This window comes from Ciconia boyciana, chromosome 2 (assembly GCF_034638445.1).
Source record: "Ciconia boyciana chromosome 2, ASM3463844v1, whole genome shotgun sequence".
NCBI classification, from domain to species: Eukaryota; Metazoa; Chordata; class Aves; order Ciconiiformes; family Ciconiidae; genus Ciconia; species Ciconia boyciana.
This window is the reverse complement of record NC_132935.1, coordinates 77044648-77064369: the sequence shown is the minus strand read 5'-3', so window position 1 is coordinate 77064369 and position 19722 is coordinate 77044648. Positions and strand designations below refer to the sequence as shown.

Below are 19722 nucleotides of genomic sequence, written 5' to 3'. Positions count from 1 at the left end.
TGTCAAACTGGGCCTCACATAGAACCATGACTATCAAATGTCAAAGCTAGGGTTTGCATCTTGCATATTTTTTTTTGACATCAAGTACCAACCTCTTTTGAAAAAGCCCATCTCATATGAATGTGGAGGGTTTTAATACAATTTGCCATTCATCCAGATGATAAGAGAAGTAACAACACCGGGTGATAGGCAGCAGTCATACTACTTAATGAATTACCAGTAAGCTTGTACTGCTACCACTAATTCTAAATGCTGATGATTTTTCAAGGGCAAAACTTCTAAGAGGAAATAGCCTTTTATTCCTGGACTCATTTAGGGTGTCTATGTAAAAAAACTTAATTAGCCAAGCAAATTTACCTATAAAAATAGTCCTGTGACTTTGCTGCTATTAATCAATAATTTCACTGAAGCATGTCACTGAAATGCTTAAAATCTTGGCAAGGTGAAGCACTGTTACCACATAGCAGTACATACCCCAGTAGACTTACCCAAGAGAAGCCCAGACATCCTATTCCACCACACAACATATCTGCAAGAAGAGCTGGGAAGGAAGAGGCTGCAGGGAAGTAGGCAAAAAAGTATGGACTGTGCCAGTGAGTCACCTGCATTAAGGGAAAACCAGTCATTTTTTACTAAGGCAGGAAGCAGAAACAAATTGTCACAAAATCAGAAAAGATTAGAGGTTGGGACCAGTTCTCGACTACCGGGCTGTAACACAGGATCCCATTTTTTAGAAGAGTTTACCTGTTTTTTCTCAATTCTTTATCTATCTTTTACCCAAATGAGAAATAAATTAGTTCTTGCCCCCACCTCCTGACAGTTCCAAAACCAGACTTCTCCATTTGTCTGCCTAGAAGACAAGAATTGCATGGGCAGTGGCAGCGAGAGTTTCTGTGCAGGGCACTGTTCTTTAGCCTCTGCTTTCAGGGACTCTGCTATTTTGTTCTTTCATCTCTGTCATGCAACTGACTTAGCAAGAGTGTCTTCAGTACAGCAGAGGTCCACAGAACTCTCTTGCCCACACTCTGGAGTTATTTGCTAAAATTCAGGCACTCAGTCTGGCCAAACAGCTTCTCACCACAAAATGAAACAATCCGTTCCAGTATCCAATACCTTCTGTAGAAAATTAAACCACCATCTCCCTATAACAAGCTGCGATTTATGTACAATTCCACTTTATATGTACTAATATGAGAGAACACCACAATAACGGCACAAATTGTAGCCAACTGTCTTGCAGCAGCAATATTTAGAATTACTTTATGCAACGTCTAGGCAATTTTATGACCTGTGAGATACTTGATAGTGCTCCACAACTCCAAACTAATAAAATTTGAAAACAGGAAATGTACTGCCACACTGCAACATTCAGTGGAAATAATGTGATGTGATATCTTTGGCAAAAACAGCTTTCACATCCAGGGTAGAAGGCAAATTTTAGAAAAAAGCGCTGCTAGAGGATTAGCTGGACTATAAGCAAGAATTCAGCACAATGTGTATAAGAACCTTCCTTGGCTGGAAAGCCAGAAGCTGCTGAGTTATTGAAGCCTATTGAGGCCTTTTCTTACACCATTTTGTTTCCTTTTTTTTAAGTACTGGAGTTCTTCTCTTACAACTGGAGGATGGTAAGAGCATACATTCTCTCTTGCATGAGCTCAGTGTTTCCCTACTGTTTTGTTCCGTGTTCCCACCTCTAATGAATTTTACCGTTCACACTCCCCTCTCTCCCACTCTGTGATAACCAGGTTTCTGGTTCTGGAGCTAACTCAGGGATCACCACACCACACTGTTCTGCATGCTGCAAATATCCCTTTCCTTTCCTCTTCTAACCTTCTTCATGCCAACAACCAGCTCTTCGTTAAGGGACATGCTCCATGCTAAGGGGAAGCTGTTTTAACTCTTGTATACACAATTAATCAGATATAAATGTCTCTGCTGTAGTATACCATATATAATATTTCAGATGCCCTACCTCTTTCATATGAAAACAGCTCCTATCCACTACAATTTTCCACTGTCTAAACTAGCCCTGTACCTGGTATGTTCAAGATTTCACTTTTACTGGTCACTAGGTCCCAACCTGCTCAAATCAGGTGTCCAAAGACAAGCCACTCTGAACATTTTTAGCAGTATCTCTCATATCTGGTCAGGACCTCTTTCTGTGCTGTAACAAAGATTTAGAGCACTTGTGGCAAACACCTTCCTTCACAAATCAGAAAAAAATGGGATGGGACTTGGCTCTTCACAGGAAAACAATGAACAGATAAAAAAACACCCAATCAACAGCAGTCCCTGATAGGACTCACATGCACAGACTTTCACTGATGTCCATCATGAGCCAGGGCTGCCACTGTTCATCTGCCCAGCTCTAATCCTCTGTGATCTCTAAGACTTGTGACATTCATCTTGGGTTAATCAAGTTAAACTGCCTGCTTACTGGGAGCCATTTGTTTGATGAAACACAGCAGATTCCAGTTGCACCACTCACACAAAGCCAAAAAGCCAAAAGCCCTAGGGCAAGTGCAGCTGCGGTTCTTCCTCCTGCCTCCCCTTCCCCCTTCACTTAAAGCAGCTGTAAAATTCATTTCTTTTGCCCTGTTGGAACAGACACATTTAGCCAAATATTGCAAAGAGCCTGACATAATTGATGCTTGTTTTTTCAGCCCTCTGCTGATAAACAGTGATACGCAAGTGTCTTGGGTTCAGTAATTACCACTCTCATGCTTCTCAGAGACATTTTATTCCCCAGATTTCTTCTAAGGCTGTCTGTCTTTCTATGGGTTGTGTTGTCTAAGCAAGAGTCTTCCTTTACCACACACTAAGGACAGTTACTTCAGCTGAAAGTTCACAGATTAATGGATCCAATGTGAGGAAAATTAGCGTCTTCGGTACTGCTATTTGCAGTTACAAGTAAACTTAATCATTTTTGGCTCTAAAAAGGGAGGAGATTTATTTCAAGAGAACAAAGCAAGTCTGAGGGAGAAAGGCGACTCTATTTTAATATGCAGATCCCTTCCACCTTGGCTTCCTGCTGTGGAGATCAGAGTTCAGCAGTTGTTCCCTCAGTCCCTGTGTTAATATTAGGAACTTAGCACCATGATAGTCACTATCATTTAGTGGACTGCCCTTTGAAGGTCTACATCCAATTTCACAAGAAGTCTCCATAAATAAGTTTTGCCACTCATGAATGCTTGTTCTCCTATAGGATAAAGACAGCAATGGATACTGCATTATTGCTTTACAGAATTAATTGATCCTTGCTCCTCTGAAGGAACACCATTTTCACATTTTCAATCACCCAATAAGTAGCAAATATCTGAACACAACTAACACAGTAAAGATGTCAACATGAAGGAAACAAGAATCATTCATGGGCCACTGATAGCTTACAGGCAAAACAAGGTTTTACGACCTCTGTCATATTACTTATTCTCTCTGAAGAAGCCCAGTTCCTCAGTTACAAAATGGAGATAAGACATTCCCTGGTGAAACACTGGAAAAGCGCTATAGTTGAAAAACACTAGATGTACTTACAAATGTTAGTCTTGTCAGGAAAAAGATGGGAAGAAGATTAAGGGAAAATATAATGGGGGTCGATTGTGCCTATAGCCAATTTCAAAAGTCCCTAAAACCAATTATAAATAATGTTAAAGGTCTCCAAAGCAAATGTGAACAAGTATTCCTATACTCCCTGCCTCCATGTGTTTGCACAGCACCATCATTGTCACACTTCAGTTTCTGTGAGCACGGCTAACTGAGGCAGCCAACAGATGCAGCAGTTTGTGCAGCACTATGCACAGAAGAGGTCCAGAAACCCTGCTAAGGTTAGTGTACGTAGGCTCTGCAGTGGTGATGATGCTCCACAGAGCACAGTCCCCAGCAGCAACTGGAACAACTACCCCTGGCACATCACAGGACTCAACACAGACTAAGATCCCGAGGGAGTATGCAGGTCCCCAGGCCTGGGATTGCAGGGATGACGGGGCCTCTTGCCCAGGCTGGGGCAGTGGGACATGGTCTTTTAGCCCGCAGGAGGTATGCACTGGTGGAGGGTCTGTGTCACTATGTAAAGGAGCAGCATGAGGAGGTCAGCAGATTGTGCAGTATCAGAGATGACAAAAAGGAGAGAGACTGAGTGGATCTTCGCTGAGGCATAACGCAAGGTATCTCAGATACAAGAGCCTGAACCCACAAACGTACCAAAGGAGGGGCAGTCAGTCTCTGCTTACTGGGTTGGGAAATGGAGTCCCATGACGGTGAAGGGCAGAAGCTTGCAACTACTGGCACTAGGAGGAAGGCTTCTGTTCCACCTGCAGATCAGCAACTACAGAATAGGTTCAGTGCCCTGGTTGCAGATGGGCTGGGAGCCCTGCTGTGTCTAGTGAAGCACCCAAGCAACCTGAGTGTTGACCCTGGTGTTGACAACAGGGATTTGGCTTTTAAGACCAGTGGGACCCTCTCTGAGGATCAACTCCTAGGAAGAGACAGGATCCACAATTGGAGCAATATAACTTTGCAGAAAGGCTGGCTAACCTGGTGAGGAGAGCTTTAAATTAGGAACGATGCAGGGAGGGGATGAAAACCCACAGTCAAGGGAGGAAGGTGGACTGAGTTGGCAAGCAAAGGGTGAAGGGTAGTGTGGACAAGAGAGATCCTGAAAACAAGATTGGGCTAAAGTGGACCCACCCCAAGTGTATGCACATAAACAAGGAAGTGCTGAGAGGACAGCACTATAGGGGGAAGTTCTCATATCTTTTCTGGGAAATCAGCACAAGTGGGTGCCTTTCTGAAGCGCCTGTATACTATGGCATGACACATGGGGAACAAACAGGAGGAATTAGAAGGCTGTGTGTAGTTACAGGGCTGCAATCTCCTTGGGATCACAGAGATGTGGTGGGATAGCTCGCATGACTGAAGTGCTGCAGTAGATGAGGACAGGCTCTTTAGCAAGGACAGACCAGGAAGGCGAGGCAGGGGAGTGGTCCTTTATGCAAGAGAGCAGCAGAAATGCATGGGGCTCTGCCTAGGGATGGACAGTGAGCCAGTCAAGAGCTTATGGGTCAGGACTGGTGGAGAATTTCAAGATGGGCAACAATCGGGTGGGTGTCTGCTACAGACCACCTGATCAGGAAGAAGTACATGAGTACAGCATTCACACAGCTGGAAGAAGCCTCATATTCACAGGTCATAGTCTTCACAGGGGACTCCAACCAAGCTGATATCTGCTGGACAGACAACACAGCAGGGCATAACCAGTCCAGGAGGTTTCTGGAATGCATTGATGATAATTTCCTAACACAGGCAATGGAGGAACTGATGAGGAGAGACATGCTGTGGGACCAGATACTTACAAACAAGAAATAACTGGTCAGGGATGTGAAAGTCAGGGGCAGCCTTGTCTGCAGTGACCGTGAGATGGTGGAGTTCAGGATCATGAGAGCAGGAAGAAAAGCACAAAGCAGGATCATAACACTGGGCTTCTGGAGAAAAAACTTGGGCCTGTTACAGGGCCTGCTTGGAAGAATGCCATGAGAGACAGACATGGAGAGAAAAGTGGTCCAGGAGAGCTGGTTGATTTTCAAGGATAACCGCCTCCAAGTTAAAAAATGCTCCACTCCACATGCAGGAAGTCAAGCAAGAGTGGCAGGAGGCCTTCACAGATGAACACGCTGTTTAATATCTTCATAAGTGATCTGGATGATAGGATCAAGTGTACCCTGATGAAGGTTGCTGGAGATACCAGACTGAGTGGGGAGTGGACACTTCAGAAGGGAGAGCCACCCTGCAGGAAGACCTGGATAGGTTGGAAGAGTGGGCTGACAAGAACTTTATGAAGTTCAACAAGGACAAGTGTAAGGTCCTGCACCTGGGAAAACATAATCCAGGAGTGCAGCACAAGCTGGGTTCAACCCAGCTGGGGAGCAGATCTGTGGAAAGGGAGCCGGGGGCCCCAGTGGACAACAAGGTCAATATGAGCAAACAATGTGCTGCTGCAGCAAAGAAAGCCAACAGGATGCTGGGTTGCATCAACAAGGGCATCACCAGCAGAGATAAAGAAGTCATTATCCCACTCTAAGCAGCACTTGTCAGGCCACACCTGGAATACTGTGTTGAGTTTTGGTCCCCGCTATGCAAAAAAGATGTGGACAGGCTGGAGAGGATCCAGAGAAGGGCCACAAAGATGATCAAAGGACTGGGAAGCCTGCCATATGAGGAAAGGCTGAGAGAACTGGGATGGTTCAGCCTTGAGAAAAGAAGGCTTAGGGGAGACCGTATCACCATGTGCCAGTATTTAAAGGGTGGCTACAAAGAAGATGGAGACTCCCTTTTTACAAGGAGTCACATGGAAAAGATGAGGGGTAATGGGTACAAGTTAATCCTGGGGAGGTTCCAATTGGACACAAGAGGAAAATTTTTCACGATGAGAACAATCAGCCGTTGGAATAGTCTCCCCATGGAAGTGGTAGATTCCCCAACACTGGACACTTTTAAGATTCGGCTGGACAGGGTGCTGGGCCATCTTGTCTAGACCGTGCTTTTGCCATGAAAGGTTGGACCAGATGATCCTTGAGGTCCCTTCCAACCTGGTATTCTATGATTCTATGAGTCCATGAATTAGCTCCTGACAATGCTCAAATGTAAAAAGGAAGCATATAAGAAAAGCAAGGATGGTCAGGTGACCGAGGAGAGGAGGGCTATAAATACACTGTCTGAGTACGCAGGGACAGGGTTAAGAAAGCCAAAACCATCTAGAGTTGAATCGGGTGACAGATGTGAAGGGCAACAAGAAAGGCTTCTGCAGGTTCATCAGCTTTAAAAGGAAAGTAGGGTAAATGTAGGTCTCCTGCCAAATGGGGTTGGGGACTTGGTGACAAAGGACAGGGAAAAGGCTGAGGTGCTCAATGCCTTTTTCACCTCAGTCTTTACTGGTAAATTTGCCTTCATGAATACCAGGCTCCCGAGACACATGGCAAAGCCTTGAGCAAGGAAGACCTCACCTGGAGGAGGATCAGGTACGAAACATTTAAATAAACCGGACATATATGAGTCCATGGAGCCTAATGGGATGCACTCACAAGTGCTGCAGGAGCTAGACAATATCATTGAGACCCCTCTCAAATATCTTAGAAAGGTTATGGCAACTGGAGAATGCTCCTGAGGACTGGAAAAAAGCAAATGTCACTTCTATCTTCAAGAAGGGCTAGAAGGAGGGTCTGGGAAACTACAGGCCTCACCTCAATCCCAGGGAAGATGATGGAACCCTGAAGCCATTTCCAAACATATTAAGGACAAGAAGGTGATGGGGCTAGGCAGCAAAGATTTAGGAAGGGGAAATCATGTCTAAGCAACCTGACAGCCTTCTACAAGATGACTGGCTTGGTGGACAAGAGAAGAGCACAGGATATCATTAAGACTTTCAATACTGTCACCCATAACATCTTTACTGACATGCTGATGAAATATGGACTAGATAAGTGGACAGTGAAGTGGAGTGAAAACTGGCTGAACTGCCAGACTCACAGGGTTGTGATCAGTGGCATGAAGTCCAGCTGGAAGCCAGTGGTCTACCCCAGGAATCAATACCATGGCCAGTACTGTTTAACATCTTCATTAATGACCTGGACAATGGGACAGAGTGCGCCTTCAGCAGTTTTGCAGATGACGTAAAACTGGGAAGAGTGTTTGATACACTGTGTGGCCATGCTGCAATTCAAAGGGACCTCAACAGGCTGCAGAAATGAGCCAACGGGAATCTCATGAAGTTCAACAGAGAAATGCAACATCTTGTACCTGGGGAAGAATAACCCCCTGCACCAGTACAGGCCAGGGATCGACCGGCTGGAAGCAGCTCTGCAGAAAGGGACCTGGGGGTCCTGGTGGACAGGCTGAACACAAGCCAGCAATGTGCCCTTGCAGCAAACAAGGCCAACAGCATCCTGGGCCACGTTAGGAAAACTGTTGCCAGCAGGTCAAAAGAGGTGATCCTTCCCTTCTACTCAGCACTGGTGAGGCCACAGCTGGAATGCTGTGTCCAGTTCTGGGTTCTCCAGCACAAGAAAGACATGGACATACTGGAGTGATTCCAGTGAAGGGCCATGGAGATGACTAATGGATTGGAGCATCTGTCATATGATGAGAGGCTGAGAGAGGTGGGATTGTTCAGCCTGCAGAAAGCTCCGGGGGTATCTTGTTAATGTGTATAAATACCTCATGGGAGGGTGTAAAGAAGGTGAAGCCGGCTTCTTCTCAGTGGCATCCAGTGACAAGATGAGAAGAAATGTGTACAAATTGAAATACAGAAAATTCCACTTAAGCATAAGAAAAAGCTTTTCTACTGTGAGGGTGGTCAAACTTTGGAACAGGGCAACAGAGAGATTGTGAAGACTTCCTCCTTGGAGATATTCAACACCCAACTGGACATGGTCCTAAGCAACCTGCTCTAACTGACTCTGCTTTGAGCAGTGGGGGTGGACTAAATGATCTCTAGAGGTGCCATCCAACCTCTACTATACTATGTCTTTGTGGTTCTGTGCTCCTGTGAGTCTTCAGCATGTAGTATAAACAACACAGGCAGAATCAGAGTTACTGTAAGAGCTGGGATTTATGTGCTTGTGCTCTTTGTGTCACAAACGCTAACATTTCATACCAGAGGAAGAGTTTGGATAGAACATTTCTTCTTCAGCATGTGTCACTTTGTAAAAGCAAATTTATTTGCAGGGCATGTAAATATCAAGAAAAAGTCAATTTAGTTAAGAGGGAACATGACATGTTGATGACCTAATTGGAATTGAATGTCTCACTTTCTATTCTCAAATGATTCATCTCTTTTAATTTGATATTGCTTTACTGATTGTTCACAAGTGTTTGAAGCAAAGTGTTTTCTGTTCTGCTTCACAGACAAAAAAAATTGGTTAGTATTTTCCTCCAATGAAAAAGGAAAGGCAATCGGATCTATGAGCAGCAATGAAAATATTTGCATGTGTTGGACATAATTCTCTTATCTGATCTGCACTGATCTAATTCTGTTGGATTTAAGACTTCATCCACAAATCTTTGAGAAGAGTGGAGAGATTTCCATTGACTTCAGTGGAGCTTTTGCCTGTGAAAGGACAACAGGGTTGGCTCCAAGGGAAACAAGATAAGGTCATATTGAATATCAAATATTTACATTGGTCAATGAAAAGGAATTGGTATTACAGTACACTGACTAAACACATTTGCAGAGCAGTGGTTCCATGTCCAGTCACACAGCAATCATATCACCTAGCTACATCCAGAGAAGCAACCCAAAGTGGTTATTGCAGAGATCCAAAGGAGAGATTCCTCATTAACATTTACTAACAATCCAGTCCTCTTCAAGCCACTTACAGGCCTTAGGAGACAAGCATGTATGTAAAATAAAAAAGGTATACCGTGAGTGGAAAACCAAGAAAGATTCAGAACTGGACAAATGCCAGATGCTTTGTTTTGCATTGTCTGTCCAACACTGATCTATCCAAGGACTAATACTTAGGTGGTGGCCATCTGCCTTAAAAGGTACTAGAAGAAGCTGACATTTAGGAGAGCAAGTCAACAGAAGAAGTATTGGGGAGAATCCTTTCTAGTCAACTCTGTAATAAAAAGTAGTCTCCTAAGAGAATTTTAACATTTAAAGATCAGCTTGAAGGAACACTTTAGGCACAGCAGGCTAATAAAAATACCATTTTATAAAATATTTACTCTGCTTTGCAAGTAGCAAAAATATCACACGAAATTGAAAGTTATGAAGCTTTGCCTTAACCAATTCAAGGGAGGAAAGGGGATTATTTCCAAAAGCAAGCCTCGCATGAAGCAAAAGAATGATTTGATTATTTCTATCAGGAACAGAAAACATTAGTTGTGTAAAATGTTAGATCATATTTAACTATGGATGTAAATCAGACTCCTGCCTTCTAAAAGCTAATCAGTGTGGGTACTTATGTTCCTAAGGTCTAGCTGCACAGCCTTCAATCCACATTTTCCTTAAAGCCTTTGAAAACCTAAATGCAGTATTGAACATTACACTACAGACCCATTTTTCTTACCCCTGGCATAATGATCTTCTCAATGTCTTTAAAGACATCCTCAAAGCTCTCAGGATCCTGGGGTGCACAGTCTGGAATGAGGGGCCTTAGATATCCTGGTTCCACATCTGGGAAGACCTGTCTTTTATCGATCTTCTCCAGGTAATCTGCAATATAGTCCACCATCTCCTTCCCTCTCTTGCGGAACTCTGCAGCATCCATGGGTATCAGACTTTAGGACTAATTATCAGAAAAACCCTAAAAAAACAAACAAAAAAAGGAAAATATTACTAGTTTCAAACCTGTTATTAAGATGATTTATAGTATGACTCATATGGCCTTTTCGAAAAGACCGTATGCTCTTTTATTTCTGCATATTAGGCCAATGCTCACACAGTGTTGCATTCTGCTCCACTCCAGGATTAGCTGGACATTGTCTAGAAGTAAATCACACGGTTAAATCTTTGATGCCTAAATCATGATGTAGATTAGGTTAGCATGGGTAGGCTGTATCTTTAGCACAGAAGAGCAGTAGAGGCACATCGATGAAGATTCAGAAATCACAGATTTAATCCCTGCTGCTGCTGGTTGACACAAGGATGTGGCACTGTTATGTGGCACATAATGAACTCCCTCCTGCCTTATAAAGAAGAGGTCTAAGGAAATAGCATGCTGTGTGTCTCTATTAGAATCTATAATAACAAGCTATAATAATCATAATTATCACACTGATCCGCTGTGCTGCCCTGTCATTTTATCTACTTCTTGCCTCCTGTCTTGCCTCAAGATTTAGCTTCTTTACTCTTTTACTGTAAGTGCACATGCTGTGCCATTTACAAAACCTTATTTCTTACTGAGGTTTCAATTAGAATTCACTTAGAGTTGATCTGTACTGTATTTTGCCGGGGGATATGAGGAAGGTCTGTCTGGGGCTGTCCCTGTTTCCCAGATGTTGGGCTGGAGCTCTAGGTGTGCTCTGAGCTTGGCAGAGACTGTATGAGCACACCCAAGGCAACGTATGGCTCAGCTGAGGTGAGCTGGAGTTTGCCTGCAAAGTGCTGTGCAAACATAGCTTCATATTGCTAGGGTGCCTGCTCCTGCCATCCTGGCCCGCCCAACTTTTTTACTGTATGTGCCTGCAGATTTTGAGTGCTCAGTGAATACAAGGTTGAGACCACGGTACCCAAAAAATGTCCGAGGGTCTTTATACACTCAGATTGAGTGAGTGATACTGTTCCTTGGGATCTAGTAAGAAAATTGGCAAGTGAAACAAGGATACTCACTGCTGGTGTAAAGAATGACTATGCCTAGTTCACATACCTTCAGATCTTCACTTTGTAAGGAAATAATAATATTAAGCACAATGTGAATATTATGTCATTAAGAGACAATTTCTTAGGTATCAGTTATTTGTGCGAAGGATTTATAACTGAGGACACCATTTTGAGAAAAGCGAGACCCCTCTGGGCTTTATTATATTTGAATTAGTACCGTCACATTACAAAAGAAAGACATCATCGATAAACACCATCCTAGAGACATTTCTGCTGCTACAAACAGAGGATCTGGGATTTGTGTGGAGCAGCTGCTGCTGCTATTTAAGAAGGCAGGGCGCTGCTGTAGGTCGTGAACCACTTGGGAGAGCAAGGATCTGCACAGTAGGGACTTCTAGCCCCCCAGAGAATAGCTGTTCTTGTTGCTTTTTTGTTAGAGTTATACTACTCTCTGTAACCATCACGTAAGTGTTCATTTGGCTCTCTCTATGCCTTTCTGAAAGGGGAATTAGGACCTTTCTCAGATCTTGCTACTACTGCCGGACTACTACTAATGCCGGAAATGCATTACCGGTAGTCATTACGGTCCTCAGAGGATTCTGGTGGGCAGCTGAGTGTGTCACGTCCTCTTTGAAAGACTGTGTTTAAGCAAGCAGTTTTGTTTCTACGCCTTTACAATCAGGATGATTCCATTTCTTCAATACCCCCCAAATCTTATGTGCATTTTCCTTTAACACATCTTCGATCACAGTTCAAAATTGTCATAAATTTTCTAAATAAGTCATCATGAACTGCAGCAGTCAATATGCATCTCTGTGGCAGCAATCTAATTACCCCTTAAGGCTCAGTTCCTTGCTTTAGGTATTTTTGCCAGAAGAAATCTAAATATTGTACTCTTTCACTTCTTTTTCAAAGTATCTCTAACTTAACCCTTAACTTAGGCTATCATTATTTCTTTTCTGCTACTTCATTCATCAGTCCATTGCTATAGCATGCTCTAAAGAACTTGTACGTGGTGCTCTGTTATTTTTTTCCTCTGGTTTCAGAGATGAAAGCTGTGAAAATAAGAGCTTAACCCATGACTGCCAAATTAGTGGCAGTTGCCTGAGACTGAACTGACTCAGAACTTGAGGATTTGGTGTTTCTAGCACTACTGTTGCTCACCACTGAGTTACAGTTATTCCTGTGGGCTTTTACACAGGGATCAGTTCAGCTGAACATCTCGTTCAGTATCTGTGGGTCCAATGAACTGTCAGTACCATGTCAGAACAGGTAAGAGTATCACTATACTACTCTAGCTTTACTTTGTGTCAATCAAATATAGGGCATCGTTCAACACAGAAGCTTCTCTGGACCGCTTTGTCTTTTCTCAAAATAAAAATCAAATGGCATAAATTAAATCACATCGTGTGTAAGCTCAAAGCAGCTCACAAACACACAGACAAAAATAAATTTACTTTATCGTATTACCACAACATAGATACTGTGCTATATAGCTTGTGACCATTTTTCTACCACCTGGATTTTTTTGGATCTGAAATTTCTTTCTGTTCCAAGTGATATTTGCACCATCTTGTTCCTACATAGTATGTGGATAAAATTTCTTGTCATTTTTATTATTAGCAGTTTGGACAAAGTTCTTTTTGGGTATCAGGATAAGCAAATAAAATTTAGATCTAAGTGTCAGATACACATTCTGTGGTTTCAGCCTATGACCATGGAACTGAAATTTGCCAACCCTGTTTGACAAAATACACATTTTAGGTAATCACCGAGATCTTATTTGTTATTTGCTAACTATAGTTCTTCCCAAGAACTGGAGGTCCACTGGTTCATCCTAACATTGTTTTGGCCACACTGCTTCTGTCATAAACCACTGTTGCAATAGCATTCTCCAAATTCAGGATAAAGAATTAAATTACAGGGGAAACCCACTGTTGCATGGGAGAGAGAACTGAACCAGGAAGCTTAAGCCTAAAGAATGGGAGGATGAACCACCCAACCCAAATCTGCCAGAGTTGCTGCAATGTTATAAATTGATATAAACTAGTATCTAGTGAACCTCTAATGAACTTTCAGTTCAGTTTGATCCAGTGAAATACATCGATCTGCTTCAGTCTGAAGCAAAGTATTTCATTCTTCTTTCCCCCAAAGACAATACCGACAAATTAAAATCTATCTAAACATCTATCTATTTTTATGTCTCCATGCTTCTTCTTCCCTAAAAGTCCTGGCCTGAAAATTCCTTGCGTCCTGTAATACACATATCTCACCGGGAACTGTGACGGCATACTCCTTGCAGGAATGCTGTGGTCCTTTAAATTTTCCTTTTCACCTCCTCTTTTATATCTGTTCTTCTGTGAGTGACAAGACCCACTTACTTACACTCTCATCCCTACTTTTACTCTTTTCCTCAACTGTTCATTATAGATTTCACTTCACCTGCTTGAAAGTATTACTTGCGATGGAAGCCACATCCAATAGACTGAATATCTGACAACTGCAATGCTTACCAGTTAGTACTATAAAAATGCAAATTACTTCACCTGTCTACCAGTACAGGATATTTCTCTCTTCTGCCTCTCACATGCATACACAACACGTGTACAATGCAACAACACAATGCATAGAGAGAGACCTTCCCTCTATGCCGATATGTTTTAAAAATATAGAACGTGATTTTCCAAGAAGCCAAGTGCCTCAGACAACTCAGCCCTTAGGGTCTAAGATGAAAACATTGTTTGATCCACATTTTCCACATTTTCTGAAGGGCTGAGTGTTACAGGGTCTGTGTACTCAAAATATCCACTTAAGTTGAAGGGACTTCAACTGCAAAATAATGCAGGCCAAGTTTCCAAAAGTAAATGGAAATTTCAGAGAAACTGGGCCTCTTTCTAAAGTACTTAATAGTGGTCTATTCTCCTGAAAGCCCATAAAGAGTGATAAAGGCTTCATACTCTCAGGGACCCCACACCTCCCAGGATGAATTTCAGCATATTCAACTTCTGCCAGCTGAACCCCAAGTGAGGAGAGAACAGCTTCTCAGGAGGCACCCTGCCTAATTACCAACCTCTAGCACTTTGCAAGCACAGTCTGTATCCAAATTCATCAACAGCCTCACTCTGATTAATGAAATACAATTTCACCAAACATATATCTGCGTACCTTTGCTCCCAGCAAGAATCGACGGATATTGTCACCACTGCTTTACTTGAGAAGATTGAGTTTTGCTCTTAACTTTAGGTAAAAGCAAGAACAATCATGTGAAACTTTAAATGATATCAATGTATCTGGTTTTTTAATTCATATATAAACTCTTTGCTCTTTAATTTTGCTGGAATTTGTCATAGGACAAGTACCCTACACAATCTAAAGTTGACATATCCTTTGCTGCTTTGTTTAAACTACTCCTTCTACCTCAGTGCACTGAAATTAGAATATGGCAGTATTTTATTTTAGTGAAGTTACCAAAAACTGTTTTTAGTCTTTAGACTGTATATTCAGTATAATGTTCATTTGCAAACCGTTTTCTACTTTATTTGAAACGGAAACATACAAATGAGCAGTTTACGCACAATTAAGTATTAAATATGTTTATAGGTATAATTTTATGTAGCTAACATTCAGCTTATTCATTATTTCTGTTAAAAGGTATTGTCTATAACGTTAGCACCTGTTTTTTGCATTAACTAAATATAAATGTAAAAGATATCTAAATACTACCAGGAAATGTGTTATGAGGAAGAAAAAGAGAAAAAAGAGAAAAAAGAGGAAAAAGAGGGGAAAGAGGAAAAAGAGACCAAATGAGGAGAGAGGGATATTCGACGTCTTATAATTTTATGAGCACCTGTTCTCCAGTTCATCAAAGTAACATAAAAAACAGCTAACAGAATAAAATCTTGTAGCAGCTCCTATTATTAAATACAGAAAGGAAGAATGCACAGACACATTAACAGCACCTTAAACTGATAGCTGCATTGGCTCAAAAAAGCCTAATAACTGTGTATCTGCCCAATAAATGAGACAAGTGCACCTTCTATTCTGCCAACCGATTGTTGCAGAATAATTTAGAAATTCAATTAATATTGCAGAACATTCATTTAAAGGCTTGTGGTGCTACAGTGACACCACTGAAGCCATGAGGACTTTCTGCTGTTGAGCCCAACAAGCTGAAGGTTTTTGCAGCTGTTGCTACTGGTAAGCTAAACTGCTACTATTGGCAATAGGAGTATTGCCTGAATAAGGATGGTAGGATGAATTTTATTTCAGCATGAGGAAAGAGGAACTGGGTCTACTCTGTACTTCCACCTTTGCACAAGCCAAGAATTAGGTACATATGTTACAGGCCCTACAGTTCATTTCAAAATTTCATTTTCCAGTTAGAAGTTGCTGGTTTTATGCCTTGCTGTCACTGGCCCAATCTGCAACTTCGTAATTTCCCTTCTGAGGTCTTATTATAGTGATGGGAAAGGGTTATTTCTGAGGAAAACCTCACCCTAAAAAGTCATGCATTGGATTTATCTTGAAAATTTTATTATTCGGAATACTTGGCAGAGAATTTCTCCAGGTCTGCTCGGTTGTTCAGAACTGTTGCACTTGGAAAGACAAGATATAAACTTTTGGACACACAGGATTCTGCATAAACGTACATAAACAGTTACAGCTGACACGCATCATATGTAAAAACAAGCAAACACAATACGAGAGGTGCACACTACATCAGGCAAGCCTAGGTTAAAAAGAAATGCTTTTTGGGCATCCCGGATTATCCCTAAACTAACACTGGCTGGCTGTTTATTAGCTGAGCTCCCACTCTACGTAACCAATTGTTGCACGAATCCAAATGTACCTACTTGAATTCAATAACCACAAAGCTTTAAGGACAAAGAATGTTACTTACAGCGAGTTGGTAAGGCTCTTCCTTCTCCTCTGTCTTTCCCACTGTCTGTCTTTGCTCCTCTGTGACAGCTATAAAGCGCAGACGATGCAGTTGCCAGCATATATAGGCAGAGTATCCACGTCCCCTCAGCCTATCACAGCCAAGCGCTTTGCATTGAACACGCAGCAGCAGCATCTCCCCCTCCTCCCACACCTCCTCCAAAATTTACTTAGCAAAAAAAGCTTCCCGAAAGGCAGACGGATCTGACTGAGAAACGGCCATTGCCTGCGTTAACTGTGAAGCGAAGTGGTGTGTGTTTCCTTCCATGAACTCCACTAACAAGTCTGACAGTGAGTGTCTGACCACAAGCGCATGGTCGGTGGTACACCCTCCGGGACATTTCTGCTGTGGCTGCTGCTGTAAAAGCAAGTGCTTTGAACCACTTCTGTGGAACATTATTTTCACAGAAGAAACACGGATACGGCTGAAATGCCACTCAAGTGACTGCAAGCTCTGCACAGGTATTCACGTGGAATTAACATCCTCGGATATGCTGTATGTAACTTTTTCCAGTTTCTCTCTTTCATCATACATATACTTAAAAGCAATAGCAAATGTTCAAGACTTGTTTCCCGATTCTAAAAGAAAAGTTTTATGGGGAGTTCTCTTTCCTAGATGAAGCCAGGTAACCTCCTGTCATTTTTATTTAGCTTGGGTTTGTTTTACAAAATACTGTCAGCATTTCAGAGTCCTGAACAGCTTGTAGCCAGGTAGTGTGGCAGGAGATCTGGGACAGCCACTGCTCCCAGACCGGTCTCTAGCGCCCTGCAGTATTACAGCCAGCCTTTCTGTGAAGGAGGAAAAAGTTCTGGCCGTCATATATTTTAAAACTGTCATGGCTGTGTTTGCTGTTAGAATGATATGAGGCCAATTACACCTCTGCTATAATTCTGGAAGAGCCTATTCAAAATAAAAACCAGACCTAAACTCCACAGATAGGCTTGCGGGTTTCATTGCGCTTGTTGTGCTAGATGCGACTCTGTGATCTGGCTTGCATTTTCAGTTCTTGGGTTGCGTCTACTGTAATGATCCACCTATAATCTTGAAAGCATCAAGAAATCCCAGGGTCAGTTGCAGCTGGCTCTCAGTTGTTTTCCACTGCAAATCAGCTCCTGAGTGTGCAGGGTTACAGCCTGGACAAATTGGCACCCCGTAAGAAAAGAAGTGTTTTGGAGATCTTTCCTATTTTTTCTTTCTCCCTGAACTCAGCTGGAAAGGCTGAAAATGCAAAATATATTGTAAGGCTATAAGAGACACAGAAACTCAAGATGTCTCTAGTAAACATAGAGATAACTCAAATCTAACTTCAATGTTTCATCCAAACGGCTTGCAAAAGGTAAACAACTTCCAAAGAAAATTAAAAATTGAAACTAAAATTAAGATCAGAGTATTAAAATGCTGGTTTAATCAATCAGAGTGTTGAAATACTGCCTCAACGTCACCCAATGTGGTTTTACCTTTCTGCTGTACCTGTAGCTTACCATAAAAGTTGCTGTGACCAGACAATCGTTGCATTTTCTATTAAAATCACATTGATTTTATTTCTCAGGAAGAAAAAGGAAATAAAGGGTGAGAGGTACCATGGGCAAGATGGAAAAAGGAATTAAATGCCCTTCTAAAACCCCTGTCCCATGTCTCTCCATAATTCTAATAATTCTTGTGGCTCGTACTACTTCTTGTAATCCTCCTCATCAACTGTTTGCGATAACCACAAATCTTTGCTTCACAGAGTCCTTCTGTGGTGGACAAAAGCAAGATCCTTAAGGTTTCCGTAACAGGGGCCGGCTAAGTCAGACCTGCTGTGGCCCTGCAAATTTGTTCCAGACCTTTCAGTGCGCTGGCTCTTTCACAGAGAAGAACTTCTCTCACTGCTGAAACAGAAGGAATAGAGATGTCCCCTTTACTGCCAAACTGTTTCAAAATTCAAGATACCAGTGTGTGAGAAATAACAGATGATCCCAAAAGGTTTAAAGGCCAGGGCTTGTCGGTAAGCAACCGACAGATCATATTATTCACAGCTAACACGAGACAGGCTTCAACATGTTTTTGCACGTGGAAGTATGTCACCCTGATGATGATATATAACGATGCTGTGCCCATGCAGCAATGGTACCAATTGATTACCATTGCTGAACTCTTTGCTTTGCAAACAAGGTGGGAGAGATAACGTGTTTGAACAGGAGGCTCCAGCGCAGCACCAAGAACGATGCAGACAATGTGTTGTCAGTCACTTTGCAGTCCTGTTGCCAGTCCCTGTGCACCGGCATGGATCAAAGCAGAGGGAGTTAAACAGTTCGCACCCACTTGCCAATAGTTCTCACCCCTTCCATCGTTACATAGTGCAGATTAGAAATTAAAAGGCAGTTTTCCCAAGCCTTCAGTCCACTTATGATTAGATGGCTTTACTCCCAACTTTATTGTTCCCTCACCTGAATAGCATGACACTCATCTCATGCTAGCCTCCCAGTGTGGCTGTCGTCACTGAATTTGGTTGAGATGTGTTTGTGCTGTAGGTCACCGAGCCTAACATTATTTGAACAAGCCTGTTCTGAGCTATAACGTGAAGGGCTTTAAATTGACTCAGACATCACCAATATCTTAGATATTGAGAAAATAGCGTGAAACAATTAATTAGGAATCGTACTAGCACAACGCTTGTGCCTGTTTTCCACATTTGGTGTCAAAGGAACAGTCACTGTTGTCTACGCATAAGAAAAAACACTGGTTTGTTGCTTAGTATTTGGTTTACTCCTTATCCGTAGTTTGAGGACGCTATTTGGAGGCTGCAGGCCTTTTTTCCTGCTTCCCTCACTGTTGCTCCTTTGGAAAAAAAAACAGTAGTAGAACCCTGTCTTTGTCTGTCTTTTTCTTCCCCAATATATTCTTCCATGAATGTGATAATACCAGTAATGGAAGAGATAATGATCTACAAAAAGGAAAAGGAAAGGAAAAAGCTCTAAGAATCACTCAGATGTACTGGAATGAAAAGTCCTTATGCGTTCCATAAACAAGGTCCAAATCTGCATGAGCCATAAAGATGAGACAAGACGGAAGAGAATATTTTAGCAGAGACATGCAGCTAACAATTTTCTGGGTAAAAGAGGGGGTGCATTTCCTTTGGAAGAGAGTAAGAATTAAATAAAGCCTTCAGACACAAATAGATGGATCGCTTGCATCGTACACAGATAAAAACTAAGTCTCCTGCAGAACATAAGTAGACTTTGCAACAGATTAGCCAGGAGATGAATCTCAGACAGAGCTGACAAACTGGGAAAGTATCTATCTATCTGCTCTTTCATGAATATTTTATGTGTGACTTGTTTTCCCTGTTCAGTTCCATCTTGCTGTCTGTGTGAACATGTGCAGGTAAAACAAAGAAGGATAAAAAGGAACTGCTGACAAAGTGAACATGGACACAGACTCAAACACATAGCTTCGGAGGAGTTAACGTACCACTTGCTGGATG

The 19722-nt window shown here is 42.2% G+C and overlaps 1 protein-coding gene across 1 annotated transcript in view; it reads right to left on the bottom strand.

The window, feature by feature from the left end:
• Positions 1-16233, bottom strand: part of DDC (dopa decarboxylase) — a 60310-nt gene extending 44077 nt beyond the window's left edge. Inside the window, exons 1-3 of the mRNA XM_072851342.1 lie at positions 16218-16233; positions 10065-10301; positions 489-602 (exon numbers count right to left, since the gene is read on the bottom strand). Coding sequence (XP_072707443.1) covers positions 489-602; positions 10065-10265 — 315 coding nt within the window. The 5' untranslated portion in view covers positions 10266-10301; positions 16218-16233. The remainder of the gene's footprint in view (positions 1-488; positions 603-10064; positions 10302-16217) is intronic.
• Positions 16234-19722: the final 3489 nt, after the last annotated feature.